Source organism: Varanus komodoensis, unplaced genomic scaffold (assembly GCF_004798865.1).
Source record: "Varanus komodoensis strain SLA01 unplaced genomic scaffold, ASM479886v1 scaffold52, whole genome shotgun sequence".
Lineage (NCBI taxonomy): Eukaryota > Metazoa > Chordata > Lepidosauria > Squamata > Varanidae > Varanus > Varanus komodoensis.
In genome coordinates, this window is record NW_025336114.1 from 3,621,869 (window position 1) to 3,643,046 (window position 21,178).

Sequence of the window (21,178 nt, forward strand, 5' to 3'; positions counted from 1 at the left end):
TTAAAGGCAGAATCCCTTGGGAATCTACCACCCAAAGATCTATCTTTGCTAGCAGAAAATTGTGTGAATTTACTTTTTAAAAATATTGTTATTTGCTTTTTCGGTGTGGCAGAACACATGAAAAAATTGTCACTCTTGAAAGACAATGTTTTCTCTGTAGCAATGTTCTGTATTCGGGGGGGGGGGGAAATCCCTCCAAATCTATGTATTTTGTTCTAACCTGTATGTTCCCCCTTCTTTACCATGGTTCTGAGGCAGAGAAACAGTTCCATGTGTGAAACAAAGTCATCCCTAAATTAGCCAGAGTAAGGTGACTTTATTTATTAGATTTATAACCTGCCTTTTTAAAGCACTCAAAACAGCTTACATAATTTTCCTCCTCCTCCTCTCAATCCTTTCCCCACAACAATCCTGTGAGTTAGGTTGGACTGTAAGTCTGCAACTGGCCCAAAGTCACCCAGTTGGCTCTATAGCTGAGTGAGGTTAGAACCCAGATTCCCTGAGTCTAGTCTTGGTACTATCAGAGTGCTCAGAATACTGCTCACAGTTCTAGTTATGACATCTCAAAAATGATATCATAACATTGAAAGTAGTTTATAAAAGGACAACCAAAATGTTCAAGAGGGTTGGAACAACTAGCATATAAGGAAAGATTGCCCCATTTGGGGCCATTTAATTCAGGGAAAAATGAGTTGCAGGAGACTTCACAGAGTTGTATAGCATTATGTGATGTGTGGAGAAGTGGATAGTGAGAAATATTTCTCCCTCTCACATAATACTACAGCCCAGGGTCATCCAGTGAAAATGAACTTCCTTTATATGAGAGCCAGTGTGGTGTAGAGGTTAAGAGCATGGGAATGGGACTCAGACGATCTGGGTTCTAGTCCCTGCTCAGCCATGGAGCCAACTGGGTGACTTTGGGCCAGTCACAGACTCTCAGCCCAACCTACCTCACAGGGCTGTTGTTGTGGGGATAAGATGGAGGAGGAGATGTAAGCTGCCTTGAGCCCTTTGTAGGAAAAAGGCAGGATATAAATTGAAAAATAAATAAATAAAATATATCAGTTGCTAGGATATAGGAGGGTACTATTGCCCTTACAATCTGCTTGTGGGCTTCCCAGAGGCATCTGGCTGGCTAATCTGAGGAACAAGAAACTAGATCGTATAGGCCTTTGATCTGTATAGGCCTCTTATATTGTTATGCCAATTATTTAGTTTATATATTAGTTATCACCATTAGGAAAGTCACTGAGTTGTTCTGCCTCATGTACCAACATTTTCTGTGTCTATCTAGGAGACTTACAAATCTTTTCCATATCGAAATAGAAAAGTAGCAACAAGAGCAAGGATGAATGCAAGAAATGGTAATACTATTGCATTCTGTCCCCAGGCAAAAACGTCAGACAAATAGCACCTGCAAAGATAAAATTTCCATATATAGAGGGACCCTGAGGACAGTTGGACTATGGTAAGAAATTTAATATGGATTCTCTGAATGATAATAACTTGCATGTACACAATTCTGCTCCCTTGAAAGAAATTTAGAGGCCCAATGTAAATGGAACAATTTTTGTGCTTGGCAAGATGGCAATACAGCATGGCTTGTCTACACCAAATTCATTTTAGGATTTTTTTCTTTTTTAATGCCTATCAGTTATTAAGTATAAAGTATAGTTCCAGACTACTAGAGAAGAAAAAAAGAAACCCATTTACCACAAAAACAGAGCTGATATATGGCAAAATTAATGTTCCTACCAGGCTCCCCTAAGGTGGGGCTGGGGTCAAATAAATTAAGAAATTCCATCCAAATTGGAGAGTTCTAGATTGTCCTGTAAATATATGGCTGCAGTCCTATGCATGTTTCTTTAGAATTATGTTTTACTGAAATAAATGTGCCCTTAAATATGGTTTAAGATTTATAATTAAATCCTGCTCTATCAAATGTCATGTTCACAGTTTACCAGCAGCAATTTTGTATTTTCCTCCATTCCTGATGTCCTGATAACTTAAGATTTGATTTTTCTACAATACAGCACCATCCCACTATACCTAAATGAATGGTATTCAAACATGGGCAAATATAACTGTACCTCCTCCTTATCTGCCCACCATTCTTTTTACCTTCATCCTCTGTGTTTTGCTTCCTCTTTTTCCTGGATTTTGAGTTCTTTTTGTTTTTTAGATCCAGAAGCTCCTTAATGCGCTGGGTAACTGAAAATCCAAAGCATTGTTGATTGAGTGATGGCAAAAACTTTGTATGCTCACTGCCCTTTTCTACCTTTACATGGTGAGTTATGGCAGAAGGAGGTCCTGTATTTATTGTATTTACACATCACAAAATCAGCTCTAGGTATTCCCCCTCTATCCTTGCAAGGATAATTTTGGAATGTTTTTGTGATATGTAACAGAGAGAGGGTTCAGCATTTAATATGTCCTTTCTCAATTTATTAATTTGATTAAAGATCAGTTGCAATGCTTACTATTGCTAGATCTTTGAGAGCTGTTAAGAGTTCTGGCTTCTATTGAACTCTAAAATAAAATATTCAGCACTGGAAATATAGAACAGGTCTCTGATGAAGCCTCCAAATTAATTCTTCCTTTTCAGTAACCTTAAGAATATCAATCTAATTTGGGGAAAAACACTTCTCAAGCATTTACTTCTGGATTTCTTGGAACTGTTAGCGTAAACTCAGCACCTCAATGCAAGCAAATAAGCAACACTAAAGCAAATATTTGATTTTTATGCATCTTGCTTTATAATCCATGAAGTAGTTTCCCACCAAGATCTAAAGCAGGGTTTAGGCAACTTCTTTTACATCAAGAGGCTTGATCCCTCATGGGTAATCTCAGGAGATGCATGACAGTGGTGAGACTAAAGCCAGTGGTGGGTAGAGCAAAAGCCAAAACTAGGTAGCTTACTCTGCTTCTCTTTCTGCAATCCCCCTTTCTCTCTCCTTCATTTCCACACAAAATGAAGGAAAGGAAATGCCAAGAAAAGCACAGACTACTCTTGTTAAAGGTCTCTACAAATAGTTTGAGGAGCTTTGAAGATAGTTTGAAATTAGCTATAGGCTACATGAACTTATATTGAGGACTGTAGGTTTATCACCCCTGTTCTAAAGGTGCTTGTGATAGATTCCTCTTCCTTGCTTTAAAACATTTTGATTCAGTGAAATTAATTCTGGGCTATTATATCCAATTCACTCAATCCTGTGCTAATATAGCCAACCTCCTAGAACATTGTAAGAATGCTTCTTTGTTAAACTTTAACAAAAAGAATATGGCTTTGACCAAAACAGCTGTGTCGTTCATGTTCTGTGTAATATCTGCCTCCTTTTGTAACACCTACTCTATTTTACCATACAGGGAAGAAAGTGATATTTGGTTTTAATTCTGCATGATAGTGTTGAGCATCTTTGCTATCAAAATGTACTGTTTTTACTACTCTAACCGTGGCCTGTTAAAAATTAACTCTTCACATTATATGTCCAATATTTCACAGGCAAATACATTTTCTATACACACTGGCTGGGTGCACACAACATGACAATTCATGCTCAGTGACAATCCACACTCAATTTTGTTTGTGCTCTGTCATATTGTATGAACCAACTGTTTGCAGACAAGAGTTTAAAAATAAAAGCTATTTTGCTTTACATCAGGAAATGAAAGCAGAACCATGCCCTGCTGAACAGTATTTCTACTAGATTTGTATTTGATATTGTCCTTTAATACACTGCACTTGGATCCAATATACTTGGATACTTACTGTTTTCATCATTGACTTGGCTGAGGTGACGATAGATGTAACCTTCCAAGTAAGACTGGAACTTTGGTGATGGGGAGAAAAAGGCCAAACTAATGGCCATCAGTTCCCAACCCCAGGCCAGGCTTCGGTAGCATATATTGTCTGTTGTTTGTCTGATCAGCTGTATATATAACTCATCCCGTAAACCCTGAATGCTCCAGCACTTGGTGACAGTGATTAAAGCAACATGTTCCCGATCCATCCGAGCTTGTCGGTCACCCATGTAGACTTGTATCAGTTTAAATATTTCACAAGCTTCCTTTTTGATGGTGTGGTTGCTGGTGATAAGCATTGGCTTTTTGATAGAGCCACCGTTCCAAGAGAGCATATTAGCAATGGAGAGCCTTCGCCGAAAGATACCCTGAGTGTGCATGTTTAGGTTTTTAGAAGCCCAGTCGGCCATGCTGCTTTGTGAGATGGGTTTCCGTATGGTGTGGAAGGGAAACTGATATCCCATGTTGGTGCCAGGCTGATCATTGTTCTCCTCATGGGAATCAGACCTTATTGTTCCAGACTGCAATGGAGAACAGACAGAAATTGTGAAATAAGCATCTCAGTGCCACATTTTTTTATAAGCAGAACTGCTACCAACTATTCACTTCTAAAGAAGGGAAAAGCCTTGACAGAAGCTCCAGTTAATACAGTAACCTTCTTCAATGTGGTGTCCTCCAGATCTTTCGTACTGCAACTCTCATGGATTCTGATGACTGGCTATCCTGGCTGGGGTTGATGGGAGATGAATTTCGGAACATCTGGAGAGCACCAGGCTGGGTAAGGCTGGACTATACCAAGAACCTGGGAAATGTAACCTCTAAGTTAATATTTAAAAAAAATCTTACTGTGAAGATTTGAACCCCTCTGACGGACAGATGCCTTTGAGATTGTTTTACAATCAAAATCCTCCAATGACAATGTTACAATAATCAAAATAATAGTTAATAAATAAAAATTTGAGGTTTTTTTTGCAGGGGATTTACTTTATTAAAATGAGTATGTGAGCATTAGGAAGTGCAACATAGAGCAAGGGTGCATGTCACAACAGTAACCTGTAATTTTTAAATGAAGTAAGCTGCCTTGACTGAGCTTTTGTACCAGATGGGCAGGACATAAATGCTTTAAAGCAAATAAATAAAGAAATGTCAGCTTGAGTGCTTGCTGGGTAGCTGTACAGGACTATTTGAAAATACTTTTTTGGCTGGTGTCACCTTAGCTACATGTTAAAGCCACTTCATGTCTTCCTGCACTGCAGTCTGTACTTGGTCTGCATTTTAAGAAATAAACAAAACAATCAGAACTGTTTGTGGCTCCAATGCCTGAGATTATTCATGTTTAGAAGAGCATCTTTGCCCATATTTGTGCTTGTATCACTAAATGATTCGTATATCCTATGCAGTATAAAGACTACGAAAGAACTGCGTGTACACATTCTACACAATCAGGATTCCTACCTTCCAATTCAGGGGGCTGGAACAAGCAGACATTTATTTATTTAAGTACCAATAACATATATTATTATTATTATTATTATTATTATTATTATTATTATTATATTATAACATTTCTATATATATCCCACCATATTTGATAACAGAACAATTTAAACCAACAAAACCTTAAAGCAATTTCAAGAAAACAGTAACAACTCCAAAACTACATAGTTTAACAGCCTAATTTAAAAGATTAATCCTCATGCCCTTTCTAAAAGCCAAGATAATGGAAGCTAAATCTTCAGCAAGTGCCTTCTACAGTTTGGGAGCAAAACAGAAGAAGGCCCATTCATACCTGCCCAAGGAATGGTTGTCAGTGGGCAATGGTGCTTTCAAGAGTTCCCCATTTGCTAATTTTAATAACTGGATGGATTCACAAGATAGGTGGCTCCTGAGATAGCCATTTCTTATGCCATTTAGGGCTTTAAAGGTTTAAAATCAACACTGAATTGGGTTTGGAAAGCGCCTGGGAACTAGTACAAGTATTTCAAGACAGGTATAATATATAATACTCATTCCAGGTACCAGTTAACAGGTGAGCTGTCACATTTTGCACCAACTGATATTTCTGAAGCTGAATAAGCAACAGCTCAACACAGATCACATTGCACATGCTATGACCATGGCACAGGCAGCTGTTGCCTAGTTAGACAGACTGAGGAATTCTGTTATCTGTTGCATCAAGTGTAACTGTAAAAGCACACTTTTTGCCATTGCCACTACCTGAAGATTCAGGGTTAGAACTATGAACCTGATCAGCCAGCCCCTTCCAGAACAAGCAAAAGTTCAATCTTTGAACCAACCTTTCTATTGACCGACAACATCTCTGTCTTGCCTGATCATAACCTCAACTTGTTCACCTTCATCTAATCAGTTATCAAGGGTTTTGACAAAAGTGGCAGCCAATGCTGACTCAGCCAATGCTAAAAAGCACAGTGTTCTGTGTGTGCGTGGTGGTGGTGGTGGTGGTGGTGGGGATTCAGTGTTCAGTAATGTGACAAGGAACCAGTATGTTCCATTGATCATCATTAAGCACCAATTGCTAACAGTGATAAAAGTAAAAGGTGAGATAGTTGTTTTAGGAATCTAGAAAGTTGCCAGGTTTGTGGATTAGCTTTATAGAATGATATAACAACTTTTCTACCAAAACAATTGTAATAGGACCACAATGACTTCCCAGTGAAAAGCATCTGTTTCATCCAACTTTCAACTTCAGCATTAAAAAAAATTCCCTGCCCTACTAAAGCAACTCAAACAACCACTATCAGAGGCTTCATTCTCCCAACATCACCACAGAAGTGCCTTACAGCATGGCAAGCATGATTATTATTAATAAATACCTGGGATATTTGTGCTGTGTCAGATGGAGACAGGTTTATCGGACTGGCCACATTCTTTTCTAAAGAATCTATTTTTTCATAGGTTCTCTTCTGCCTCACAGTATCTTGATACAGAGCTGGATCATTTGAGAGACTCCCTCTACTGTCCATTCTAGGCCTGAATAAAGACTTGCTACTCGAATTCACATCATCCCTTGAGTTTCTGCTGTTACATTTTTTCAAGCGGTCTGACTGAAACTTAATTTTATTACCCTCTGGCAAATTAGCATTTTCCAGCATTTCTGCATCTAAGCTAGTTTTACTTCCTCTTCCAGCAGCAGATCTATTCACCACAGCACGCATCTCTGCAATCAGCTTGTCATTCAGAGCACTGAGTTCACTACTGCTACCTACAGAACCTGGCCTTCCCTGACCTGGAGCTTGTCGCCTTCCTTTTCTCTTTCTCAGGCTTGGAGAAGGTCCTGTTGAATATCCAGAGTCTTGCTGACTTATAACAGTAGGATATTCTTGAGCCTGAAGACTGTTCTGCCGGCTGTGGTGGGCCTCCATATTTTTGAGAACATTTGCCTCTAAGGCTTTCCAAGACTGCTTGAAGCTATCCCTGGAACTAAGCTGACCTAGCTGTGGTTTAGTGACGCCATCAACTGCCGCACTTACAGAGTGAGGATTTTTGGGTGATGGGTCAATGTTGACCATATGTTTAATATATTCTCTTCCCACTGGGCTGTACTCTGTGGTGGAAAGATTTCTCATATGCTTTTTTCCAGGTTGGTAGTGGTGCTGCATACTTGGATGCTGTAATAATTTAACTGGGTGAGGCTTATTTAAGCTATTACTTGGTGAAATTTGTAGAGTTGTCCCATTTCCAGTGTCCATATCTACAGGGGGTTCATCATAAATTGGGGAGTCAATCGATGGCTCATCATATATTGGTGCCGGAGAAGCATACTTGGGAGATGCAGGTTGTGATGCTCGTGTCTGACTCCCTGAAAGAGGCTGATAAGTGAGTCCATTACTTAACACCAGACAAAACCCTCCATTCTCTGTCTTCTTAACTTGCATGGACTGCTTTGTTTCTATTGGAGGTGCTTGTTTTGACACCAATGCATTTGGAGCTACAGACTGAGGTTGGGCATATACAATTGGTTTTGGATGCAAAGATTTCTGGCTGCCAGTTTCTCCACTGCTCTGCATTTGAAGTGAACTGCTTGAAGAAGAATTCACTTGTCTGAGACTGTTGACTTTGACTAGCATGGCTGCTTTAGTTCCTGGTAAAGGTTGCCATCGAGTAGGTGTATCTCTGCAGAAAAAGGAAAACAGAATTTATGCAAAGAAAGCAAAAAATATAATGCTATCTTCAAGTGTAAAATGCAACCACAACTTTTATCCAGGTTCTTAACCCTCAGGACCTTTTAAATTCATATGTTTGAAGATAAAGTTTACCAGAGACTAAAAATCATAATCTAGCTACATAAAACTTTTAAAAACTGTTTTTGTAATTATTATTTTGGCTTGAAATATTAAATGCACTGTTTATTCTATAAGCTGCCTTTGTGAGATATAAAAGCATTGAGGAATAAATAAACTATTATTATACTAGAAGAACTCCTATATCAAATCTTCAGTTTGTAGCATCATGCAAAGATGTTTCTGTCAGAGTTATGGCAAATAGCAACTGGAAAATTATCTATCACACCCACTACAGGAAAATGCTGTGCAGTGTTCCTGTCCTGTGTCAGTCCAAGTCTTCTATGAATGATTTCAGAGGGCACCAAATACTGATTTTTAAATTTCTGAACATTAAACATGATTCCCATGGCCCTACTTTTAAAGTTGTGAATAACAGAAACAAGAACAATTTTGTGAAGGTTTAAATATTAAGGGACCAAAAAGATGCTAAGAATAATCAGAAAAAAATTGAGGAAAAATGCTCTAAAGAGAAAGGAACAGGAGAGAAAGAACTTCCTGAAGCATGAAAAGCAGTCAAAAAAGAACTGAAAGAAAATGGTGGGAGCTGCTTCCTTTTATACAGGTTCCAGGGGGTGGGATTCCAAGCTAAATCCTCCCAGCAACAGGCTCCACAATGGTGCAGAGCCCATGTGTGTGATGCACAGAGACTATGAAAAAGAACAGATTATCTGTAGATTTCTCTGAGGTTGTGAAAGTGAAGCTGGTGGGCAGGAATGACATGCAGTTTTACTTGTGAGCTTGATTTATGAGCAAACTCCTCTAGTGTGGCCACTAGTGTTTTCAAAAAAGAAAACTTGCTGTCCAGGCATTACCTATCAGTGGGCAACTTTCAAGGCCCTGCTCAATCTTATTTTTCTTCATCTTTAAACTGGACTTGGACTGGACAACCTTCCAAAAAGAAGACTGTGCTCTATAAAGTAGGACACACAGCCACCCTAGTCTCCTCTCTTGCCATATGCTGATCTAATAAACAAAACAGGAATCTTACAGATATTTGTTTCTCCATGTACTTATTCTACCAAACTAGAATCAGTTATTTCTTTTCTGTTTTGCTGTCTAGGTGGGAAGTATAGCAAAACTTTCACCTTTTCAAACATGTGCAAAGCCAAATTAAAAATAAGAATTATTATTTTTTTTTCAGATAGGGCAAATAAGGAAAGGCGGGATTAAAACCAGCACTATAATTATTTGACAGATCTAACACTATCTTGAGCTTTAATTCTGTTGTATACGCTTGCAAAGCAGGGTATCCCTAGAAATATCTGAATATGGAAAATATGTTTAAAGCTGCCAATTATGTTTGAGTCTAACACATTTCTGTTTCTCCAACAAGAGAATATGCTTTCAATAATAGAAAAACTACACATTTTCACAAAATTTATGGTATACACATATCTGGGAGAAATAACACCCTCCTGATACAAGCAAACAGATAAAACAATCTATCATGTATACTAGCCTTATTATGATCAGAAATGGTGTACTCTTTAACTCAAACTAATGGCAGCACTGGAGCTAAATATCTGTGCACTCTAGGTAGAAGTATTAAAATTCCTATTACAGAGAAGTCAAAGTTATTGAAGAGAAGGCAAAATAAAGTCTCAGATGGGTACCCACATTTTCCCCATTCTGTCTCTAACTTTCTACTGAAACCCATAATACTCCCCTTCCCATTTATTCCACCATCTCCTTCTGAGAGCCATACCAGCTAGTTTTTTCCCCTCCTGGGATAAAAGATAGAATGCATTTATTTGAGACTGAAACAGTCAGAAGCATATCAACCACAGCACTGCACTATTCAAGCTGGTTATCATATGAACAACTGTGTAACTTTGTATAATTAGAATACAAGAAATTAATAAATAACATTTATGTACATATCTTTCCTCTGTCATAGAAACTTATTTTTGGGGTGCAGCATTTCAATATATTAATGGCTACTTCTAAGGTCCTAGAACCAAATATATCACTTCAAGGGGCAAATACTAGGCTGCCAAAAGCAAATGCAGATCACCGTTCGAAAGTATAAATTGTTGCATTTTTACTAATTTGCATTTCATGAAATTGATGCTGCAATTTCTTATACCTGGCCCATTTGTACACTGTGTCAAAGACCAGGAAGAAAAGCTCTGATATTATTATGTAAATAGCAAATGACATGAGATAATAGCAAAGGGTAAACAAACCTGTTGGAGAAGATCTGGTTGATGTCCTTCCATGAAGGATCTTTTCTGGGTTGCAATAAGCATACAGTAATGGTGTGAAACCTTAGGCCAGGGGACTAGATCCAGCCCGGCTAGAGACAAAATCTAGTCCTCCAGTGTTTCCCAGATGGCAATGCATTAGTGTCTGCCATATTTCTGTTGCATTTCTCAAGCAGGGTAAACTAAGTGACAGACAGCTTGCTGCATTCTTTTTCTAGCTACATTTGTTCAGGAGATTGAGGCCAGAGTACCAAGAATAGCATGTGTATTGCAGAGAAATATGGCCCTCTGCTGTACCAGCTGGTGAGACGTGAGGGAAAGAAAATCATCTGGGCAGGTGAGCAGAGCAGGTGACAGATAACTACATCTATTGAATGCTTATCTGCAAAGCTAAGTTGGCACCAACAGATAACAGAAGTGAAATAAAGTGCCTGTTCCTTATCATTACCAAACAGTCAGATTAAAAAAAGGCCAGAAAGGCTAGGGAATATCAGGATATTCTTAAGGCTTGTTTAAATAAAGCTTTGTTATGAATTCATCCATCTACAGCACAACATGCAGACTAGTTAAATTCCATAATACATTCAAGGCTTCTACCAGTTAATTATGAGCTGGGAGGTTGTTTTCACTCAGCTTACACAGTTGTGATCCTGAGTTAACATAAGCATATTATATATGCTAACAGCAAATTCAATTATCTGTGTGCTTCTACTTATGTAGCCATACTAGCATCATCCACACACAAAAGAAAGGTATATTAGCAGACTTACAGTTTCCTCAAATTCATTGCAGGTCCCTTTTTTAACAGTTAGCCTGAATGCTGTGGCCAATTTTATATTGCTTTTATAGATGTTTTAATTCATTGTGCTTTAATTGGTTTGAATGTGTTTTACTTTGTTAATATGTTTCAAGTATTGTAAGCCAGGTAGGAAGGCCTCGGCAATTAAAGGTGGCCTATAAATACATGTATGTATGTATGTATAAATATATAAATAAACACGTTAATAACTAATCCACATTAACTCAGATACACAGTCTGTCCCAAGCAAACAGAAAGTTGGAGGGTGCTCATACAAAAATTATTGGAATTATGCCAGCCAAAGTGACTCTTTCACCTGTGGCTGAAGAATATTTGAAAGTTCTTTAATCAAATATTTGTACTACTTAGTTAACAAAACAAAAAGCAAAAACCCACCTATGTTTCCATGAGAAGATTGGGGGGGGGGGGGGGGAGAGAGAGCAAGCATGAGGATTTTATATAGTTTAAATAAATGGTCAGGAATTTAATTCCCAATTCTCCTCTTCAAAAAAGTGTCAGCTATCATAATACAGAAGGGCTAATCTGATTGTTCACAATAAGTATTTTTAGCTTGTCTTCATAATAGGAAACATTTATTTCCCAACAAAGAAATAAAGGAAAGCATACAGTGTTGCATCCTGTGCATAATAGGATACCAGTATGTACAGCAGAGTCAAAATATCCTGCATGGAAACTGGCATGACAAATAGGACTACTCTTGAGCATGCGCAGGAAAAAAAAAAAACTATGTTGGAAATACAAGAGGCATTGTTTCCAGTACAAAATTGTACTCATTTTATTTCTCAATAGTACAATTGTCAGTGGTGTAAACATCTTTTGAAAAATACGAAGCTAAGACTGATCTAGTATGTTTCACTCAACAATCCTTCTTGGCTTGACACATTCGTCACTACATCAAAGACTAAAAATAATAACATCTAAAGGTTTGAAAAAATAGACATCTTTACTATGAATATTCAGTTCAAGCATATCATTTAAAATGAAGCCTCTGTCAATGTAACTCTGTTCTCTGAAAGATTTTGAGAAGAGAAAAGGGATATTCAAGGTTACTGCCCTGAGCTCTTGGAGGAAGAGTGGAATAAAGATGCAAAACAAAATAAAACAAAGCTCAGATGCATTCAGTGCATTTCCTCATCACAACAATCAAGCCCATAAAAACTTTGGCAACCAATATTTAGTTTATATAAAATGTTATACAAACTATTTCAGCACAGTGGGATCTAAATTAGCCTTCTAAAAACTGGCTCTAACACAAATCCAATGCATTTAGAACTCCCAAAATCAATTTAACACACATATCATAGAAGGATCCTCAGTTTTGACTGAACTATTCATGTAACTTGTTTAGGACTGTAATATAAGCCAGTACTCTGGTCTCTCTTCAGATTGTATGACTCTTATTCATATCCCAATACCTCACACTGAATTGAATTCCTTTATTCAAAATTTCAGAGTAAAGCAACTGTTTAACTAAAGTAACTTAGACTTACTTAATATTTACTGAATAAGTAGCCTGCACAAAAACAAAAGTTAAAAGAAAAGGTGCATAGGAAGATGTACAATGGTTGGAAACAAAATTCATTGTCATGCCTTTCCAATGTGACATGATCCTTAAAGGTACATTAAGTTTTTGTGGATGACTGATTCTTATATTCTGGGGGGTGAAAGCTTAATGGATAACTTGGTGGCCACTTCCTGAATGCCAAATACATATTCTTGCTTCAGAACTATGACCATCATTTTCACCACAGCTATCAAAGCTGCTTTTATTTCCACTGAATATTACAACTTTCTCTAAACAAGCCACAGTGAGCTAAACGGGCATGGGTCAAAGTAAAACAGGTTCCCCGAAGAAAGCAAGTTTAAAAGCGAATGCACCCATAAAAGAAATTGCACATTTGTCACCTATTCTGCTTTAATGCAAGATACATTCAGTTTTCACAATGATTCAAGCTGTTCTTCGCCAAGCAAAAAAGGCTGTTACTTGTGGCTGCTAAAGAAAGCAGGATGGACAATTGAGGGCCACTCGTTCTGCTTCCACCTCATTCTCTGTGCATGCATGCTTGTAAGTTTAGTGAAGTGATTCCATCCAGAAGACTCAATAGCACACAGTCCTCTTATCTGAAAACTTATTAACTTAAATTGACATTTTATAACATGAAAAATACATGATGGATTATCACAAAAAAGGATAAAATTGTACATTATGAATGAAATGTACAAGAATTTCATTCCTATTTGCCCCATTAATGCAAACAGGAATACAGTTCTCAGGAAATGTTCACAATTTTTCAAACTTGGAGTCACAGTCTATACCAGTGATGTTGAACCTTTTAGGACTGAGTGCCCTAAACTGCAACCCAAAGTCCACGTATTTATTGCAAAGTGCCAACACTGCAATAAAACCTGAAAACTGAGGTTTTAGTTTAGAAAAAACAACTCACAGCCAGTCCAAGCAAACATATATATATTCTTGGCAGCAGACTGACCAGCCATGCGAAAGCTCAGACGAGTCATGGCTAATCAGTCGTGGCATGTGACATCATCGCCTGGCGCCACTACTCCTTTCTGAGCATGCGCATGGCCCCTATGTGTGCTGTTATTCAATGCTCGTCTGCTGGGGCAATGCTGGGGCAACTTGACTCACACGTCGACTGTGGCATGCATGCCATAGGTTTGCCACCACTAGGTTCGGTGGTGGTCTATATAGGTTTGGTCTATACTGTGCACTTGACAATGCACATATACACAATGGCACATTTCCCTTACAAAGTCACTTTGGTCTATGGGGAAAAATTCACTTTTTTGATCAGGAGAAAATGCTTATTTAAAATGAAGTGTGTTTTTTCCCAATGAGAGGTAGGAAGCAACATTTCTCCCAAAGAAAAATGTGCATTGTTCTCCAGATGGAAAAAAGACACTTGCATTTGAGAACACAAATAAGGAAAAACATACTTCAGGAAAGAGCTCAAAGAGCCTCACCATGCCAGACTTCACACATTCACCCATCCCTAAGTATGGGCCAAGAAAGGTTGTAGACAGGAAAAACAGAGAGAGGAAAATTGCTGTATGTTATTTTTTCAATTTATATGCCTAAACATTTGGCATAATTATGTTATGTTACTCAACAATTAAATGCTTCATGCCTAGTTCCATAGTTTGGTCAAATGGTCTGGTTCTTATGGTTCTTACCAGCATTTAGAACAGGCACATTGGCCACCATCTTGAAGTTTGGATGGAATTTTACTGCTTATGCCCAAGAGTTGAACAGAGTAGGCAGCACCAGGTACATGGGGGACATTCTTGGGTGAGAAGGATTCTGCTGAAGCATTCCTGCAAACTGTCACCTGAAGATTTATTCTTTTTCCTACATGCTTGGCTACAGCCTGAAATATGTTTTGGTATAGTTCACCTGATTCTGCTGAATGTGTCAACTAGCCATCTGAAAAATGAACAGGTGGATAAGTCCTTACATTAACCTTGGGTACTGAGTATGAAAAGGTAAAATACAGATTCTTGCAATAAATAATTAAAAATAAGTATGTTCTATATGATATTTGAATACTGTAAGCTAACTTATGTATTAGTAACTCAAAGAGTCAATATTTTAAGGCTTTTTCCTCAAAATAACTTGAAACAAATACATTTTGAGCTATTTCTTCATTATCCAATGAGCTACTCTGTATTGCCAAGTACGCTGTATTCCTGGTGCAAAAGGGAGACCTTTAAAGAAATCACACAAGTGTGCAAGAGTCAAAAGTAAGCTGTAAGAAATGAATACAGCTAGTGCAAAGCCTACTATTTCACCTTTCTATTTTAAGCACTATTTCTTCCTCCACTGTGAAAGCTCCTCTTTGCAAGCCTCTTCCCACCTGCCGTGCTGCTGAAACCAGAGAACACGCCATGTTACAAAGTGATTGGTTAGAACAGATGCACCCCAATACCACCAAGGGGAAGGAAGATTGCCAACTAGTGCAATTCTGTTAGGCCTTGCAGCTTTCAGTTAGAAAAATAGCTGCATAGGTGCCAACTCTACACATGTGTGTCAAAACCGCAAAAGGGCTTGTGTTTTGCACAGTTATTAGACAGGTGCTCCATCAGCTTGAACAGTTGTCTTTGTTCATATCAGACGAAAGTTAAAAATGTCACAGCAGCTGTTCATACAAGATTAAGTGAACTTTCCACATTAGGTCTTTCTAATATTTTGTCTGCATTTCTGCCTCAACAATTCCTGATTAAAATTTGGTTGTTGTGTTTATTTTTCTTTAAGCAGCAAATCCTAGTTTGCTAAAGTTCTATACTATGGATGGCAAAAGTGTGGTTCCCACAGATGAATCCAGATTTTATTATAGTGCAGGGAGAAAGCATTTTAGAGTCACCAAATGGAAGAGAAAAAGTAAAGAGGTATTTAGCTATTATGACTGGATCAAGTAACAACTGGGAATAAGGTAGGCTTTCTCAGAACACAGAAGTCCTGTTCTTCATAGGAAGAAACTATAAAAATTCACCAATTCACCAAGTGAAGGTTATCAGTCTAAGCAAAAGAACATCATTGCTTATGGTGAAACAGTCTCTGAAAAAATTCACCCTGGAAATTATTAGCCTTGAAAACTAAGTTTTAACAATTTTTGAATGAAATAATATCTCTGACATCAATCAGGCAGCTATGCTAATTGAGCAGGACAAAATTGCAACCAGTGAAGTAAGGAACAATGAAAATACAGTACAGAAGCTTCTGGTTTGCATGGAGTTATTTATCAGGCTGAAGAAATGCTACTTTTAGACTTGGGAGTTCTGAATAATAATAGGAACAGAGACAGTTTATGACTAGTTTTTATATTTCTGAAAGGAGTGGTATCCATTTCTACCTAATCCCAGGGGGTCTCTGTACAACCTAGATCTTTAGCAATTGGACCAGTCTTGCCTTCATTCTATCTGAAAACACTTCCACCTATTTTATGTCTGGAAAGAAATAAAACAAAATAGTAAACAAGGATAAGTTGGATTATCATATCCATGTCAGAAACACCTACTTTCCCCTTTTTTACATTTTTTACTATGCCTTTTTCTAATGAGAAGTTCTATATAACTTCAAAGCTCACATACTGCATTTCTGCCTCAACACTGCCTGATTAAAATTTTGTTATGTGTATTTTTCTTTAAGCTGCCAATCCTAGTTTGCTAAAGCTCTATACTATGGATGGGAAAAGTGTAATTCCTGCAGATGAATCCTTCTCAACTTCTTTGAGAAAATGGAGGACCTACCCAAATGAAGAGAACAAAAAGGAGCACAATTTTGCACAAAGGAAATGTAAGTAGACAATAAAGGATGCAAAAAAGCACCAGGAGGACTGAACCACTAACAATTTTAAGGTTACTATTTGGCTGAATTTCCATAAGATCACAGAGATCTTTCTTTTCTATGAACAAGCAACAGAAAGAGCAGGCCATATTGTAACTTCTTCTTGAGCAACACAAAACTAAGTTCTTTTGACCTCAAGAATGCTTCCTCCAGAAATATGCCTATGCAATATTGGCTTACAGAGACCATGCCAACTGTTATTCAGCTCTTCTCATGCTTTCCCTTTGACAATATTCTTTTATACCCCCACTTGTCAGACAAGTCTGGTTCCCCAAGCATCTCCACACCCCAAAAGAACAGAACAGAACAGGCTGAAAGTAAGTATTGGTTCAACCACTGCACAGATATAAGGAAGGAAAGGGATTTTTCTTTCAAATTTTGTACCTTATCCCCTCTCACAGCTCAATTTTCCCAATCACCCAAAAGGATCCTTTAAGAATGACAGGGAGTGCCTCCACACAGCTTAAAGGATAATTTGTGGGCCAGGAAGGGGAATTGACCCCTTTAGGATACACATTCTTAGGTGCATATCCTTAGAGTCAAAATCACTCTGCCCACCCTTTAAAGATAATTAAACGGAAGGGGATTCTGTAACACACATGTATATTTATACACATCTTAATCACAACAGCAATTTTTTTCTGACGATTCCCTGCCTTTGGACTCCAGCAAATGTGGTGGCTCAAGTGGTGGCGGCTGTCCCCAGCATCAAGGTAGCTCTACTGCTATAGCTGACCCTTCCCAACTAAAGAGGAGTGCTTGCAGTAAGTGCTTCCAGAGCTGGGTTGCAAGAAGAGGATAAAGGAGAGAAAATCTCATTTTCTTGTCTTTTTTTACTATTCAAAAATATCCTCCATAGGTCTAACCTTGTTAGATGCCATTTTTAGAAACTGATGATTAAAATGATTAAAACAGGTGTGAACACTTGCTGGCTAGCTGAAGTTAACCCCCTGGCTATGCTCTTTTATGAATTAATACATTTAAAAAGTTTCATCTACTAATTCTGGTATCTTAAATATAGCCCTTATGCAAGCACACCTTTGAAATTATTAGTCTTGCTTCAATGAACAGCAAATAGCAAACACCATCCAAGAGCCAGTCCTGAAACAAGATAAGGATAGTACTTATATGACAAGAAGCTGGGGTTGCCAACTTTTCTGGCAATGCTCCTGTGCTTTTATTAACTGCATTACAGGTTCTGCTGATGAATTTCTGCCACTTTCTGACATGAAAATATAGCAAAGGTTCACCAGCTGCTTTTTTAACTATTATGCAGTGTGCTGGGAGTGAAAGGGGGCAGGAGATGGCAACCCTACAAAAATCTTTGAAAGCCTGTGAATTAATGGCATTTGACAAAAAGACAAGAACTCAAGAGTGGTAGCTTCCAACTTGTTCTGTCTGATTTGAACAGTCAAAGTTCCTCACCCATCCTATCCTTAACTTCTTCCATATCCATCATACTCCACTGCAATATTGTTTCAAAGGAGTAGACTGTGCCCTAAATAAAGTACTGCAGGCCTGTGGCAGGATATAATTAAATCGATTACAGTTTGCAGTGCTTGAAAGTATGGATTTAAAGAGGCTGATTTAAAGGATGGGGTGGGGAATAGTGCTCAGAAGATATGTGCCAGAGAGTGTTCATTCTTGAAGTCCAAATACCCTTCCCTAAATCTACATCCTGACCCTGTCTAACTGCGAGCTCTTGCCTGCATACTGTTCCAGCTGCCAGGGAAATGCACTCTTCCACCATTTGGAAAGGTGGAGAGTGTGTGTATATATATGCACATGGGGAATGGTGAGTATCTGTCCACATCATTACTTTTTCTGAAAGGGTAGAAAGCACCATGCCCATCCTCAACCTTACTCCTATGTTATCCATTTGCTAATTTCAGGCAATGATGATACAAAAGTGGATGCATGATCATAATTTTCTTGAATATACCAAGCATAACCCAGACTGAAACCCTTTCTTTGAATCCTTTTCATATTGTTTATTAGAAAATGCTGAATTAATATATATAAACATTCCCATTTTGCTTCTCAGGAAAAGAAAAGGGGTAACTAGTAACTTAGTATCAAGAACTGGGGATGATTTATTTGCTAGAAATGAACATCTGTCTGGTTAGTGGGGTTTGAAAAAATCTGATCCTCACTGACTCTTTTTCTATAGCAATGTCTGGAATTAACATTTTTAAAACCACGGATTCCATACTTTATTACAATTGCAATGTATAATTATTTCCATGTTCCATCAAGTAGGGACATTTAGGAAGTGCCCTTTCTTATGTCCCATAAGTAGTCCTTTCAAACCTTATCCACCAGTCAAATTCTAGTAAATTACTCACAGTAATTACTCACATAATAAGTTCCTATTATGTAAATGTATATGCCTCTTATGTCTTTATTTCATTCTATCCTGCCTTTTCCCAATGATGTGTTCAAGTCCTTTACTCCAAGTCTCAAGTCAAATCTCAAGTCATTGCAAGAATTTTTTGAGTCTCAAGCCTCTTCTCAAATCTCAGGTGACAACTTTAATGGAAAAAAAGAAAGGTGGCAGTGGGGTGTGTGGGAGTGGGAGAGTTGTAACCCCCCAACGTTCCCATCTGCACTTCTCTCAGTGATGCATTGAAATCCTTTACTTCGACCATAATTTATTTTAACAAAGCTGTGCTGTTATTTGAATTGCTCAAAATTGAAATTTAGAAAAATGATTTTCTTGACACACTTTGCTAAAATCTTCTCCAAAAGATTCTGATTCTCCCTCTCTCATTGCTGTCAATTCAGCATCATTTTACCTTGTGTGGTGTGGGCACGCTGATACCAATCTAGTTCCCCTTTAGCATTTACCTTTGTAACCAGGCCCTCAGCTGTTACAAGGCCATTTATGATGAGAAAAAGAAAATGGCTGTACAAACAACCCTTGAGGTCCACTTATTCATTTATTATTTATTTAAAATCTTTGTATGCCACCCAATTGTGCCACAGCACCTCAAGAAAGTGACTTCAGTGGTATCCCACCTCCCTCAAGCATCACAATGAAACCTTGACTCTCCAGTACCAGGTCTATCTTCAACATCATTAATTAATGTTAGCCATAGAATCATGGAATCATAGAATAGTAGAGTTGGAAGGGGCCAGAGGGCCATTGGGTCCAACCCATTGCAGGACACTAAGTTACACCCATTTAGGTGACTGTCCAAATGCTTTCTGAATGTCTTCAGTGAGAGGGATCCTACAACCTCCTCAGACAATAGGTTCCATTGTCATACTGCTCTAACAGTGAAGAAATTCTTCCAGGTGTCTAGTCTAAATCTGGTTTCTCTTAACTTCAGTCCGTTATTCCATGTCCTGCACTCTGTACTGAATGAGAAGGGATCTTGTGTTTCCTCTTTGTGACAGCCTTTGAGGTAATCGTAGAGTGCTATCATAGCTGCCTCAGTCTTCTCTTCCTGAGGCTGAACATGCCCAGTTCTTTCACTTTCCTCATAGGCTTTGCCTCCAGTCCCTGAATCATCCTTGTTGCTTTCCTCTGCACTTTTTCTAGATTTTCTGCTTCTTTAAAAAACTTAGGTGCCCAGAACTGAACACAGTACTGTAGGAGGAATCCGACTAGTGCTGAGCATTGTGGAACTAGTACTTGACATGTTTTGGAAGTGATGCTTCAGTTAATGCAGGCCAAATAGCATTTGTCTTTTTCACAACAACATCACATTGTTGTCTCATATTTAGCTTGTGATCTATAGCAATTCCAAGATCCTTCTCATTTGCAGTATTGTTCAGTGAAGTGTTCACCATCTTGTAGCAGTACATTTGGTTTCCTGCTTCTAAGTGGAGGACTTGACATTTGTCCCTACTGAATTTCATTCTGTTGCTCTTTGCCCAGCATTCTAATCTATCAAGATCATCCTGTATCTTGTCTCTGTCCTCCAGGGTATTTGCTATTCCACCCAGCTTTGTGTCTTCTGCAAATTTAATCATCTTTCCTTATACTTCCTTATCTAAATCATTAATAAAAATATTAAAGGGTTAGGCTTTATCTAGTTGCAGATGGCTGCTAAAATCTAGATAGATTATGTCCACAGCATTCCCACAGTCCATTTGGGTGGTTACCCAGTCAAAAAATGTAATCAGATCCATCTGGCAGAAAGCTTAATGATACCTCATGGATTAGGATGTTATGAATAAAAACAGCATTTCAAGCTTTAAAACAACAATAACAGAGGAGCAGGGAGAAGTCATTTCTGTGTTTCCCAGAAACTGCTTTGCTGTGGTTCTGCTTCATCCTTGAGGTCCTACACATGCCCCAAAACACACTGGCTTGGGTACGCTTGAGCTGACACTGTGGAACGAAAAGCCATGAATATCACTAGGGAATTTCTATGTCTACCTTGCTTGTTCAGATAAAAAATGGTGGCTATGTTGTCTGATGTTATCTGAACAACCTGATGTTGAAGAACATCTTCGAAAGAGCGTAGGGCTTTAAACACGGCCAACAATTCCAGAAAATTGATATGCTTCGTGGATTCTTGACGAGTCCACGTGCCTTGAGTATACAGGCCGGAGCATATTGTTCCCCAACCTAGAAGAGACGCATCGGTACCGACTGTAATCGATGGGCCTTGGGACCTGAAGGGGACCCCAACAGTCAGATTGGGTGGGTTCGACCACCATATTAGCGAATGGAGGG

At 38.4% G+C, this 21,178-nt stretch overlaps 1 protein-coding gene across 5 annotated transcripts in view; it reads right to left on the reverse strand.

Moving 5' to 3' along the window:
- Window positions 1-21,178, reverse strand: part of LOC123031994 (rho GTPase-activating protein 39-like) — a 97,926-nt gene that overhangs the window by 19,967 nt on the left and 56,781 nt on the right. For 3 of the 5 annotated variants that reach the window (XM_044447565.1, XM_044447561.1, XM_044447563.1), the window contains 3 exons: window positions 6,636-7,935; window positions 3,770-4,322; window positions 2,122-2,211 (listed from right to left, as the gene is read on the reverse strand). In XM_044447565.1, coding sequence (XP_044303500.1) covers window positions 2,122-2,211; window positions 3,770-4,322; window positions 6,636-7,935 — 1,943 coding nt within the window. The remainder of the gene's footprint in view (window positions 1-2,121; window positions 2,212-3,769; window positions 4,323-6,635; window positions 7,936-21,178) is intronic. The other 2 variants (XM_044447566.1, XM_044447564.1) reach the window with 2 other exon arrangements.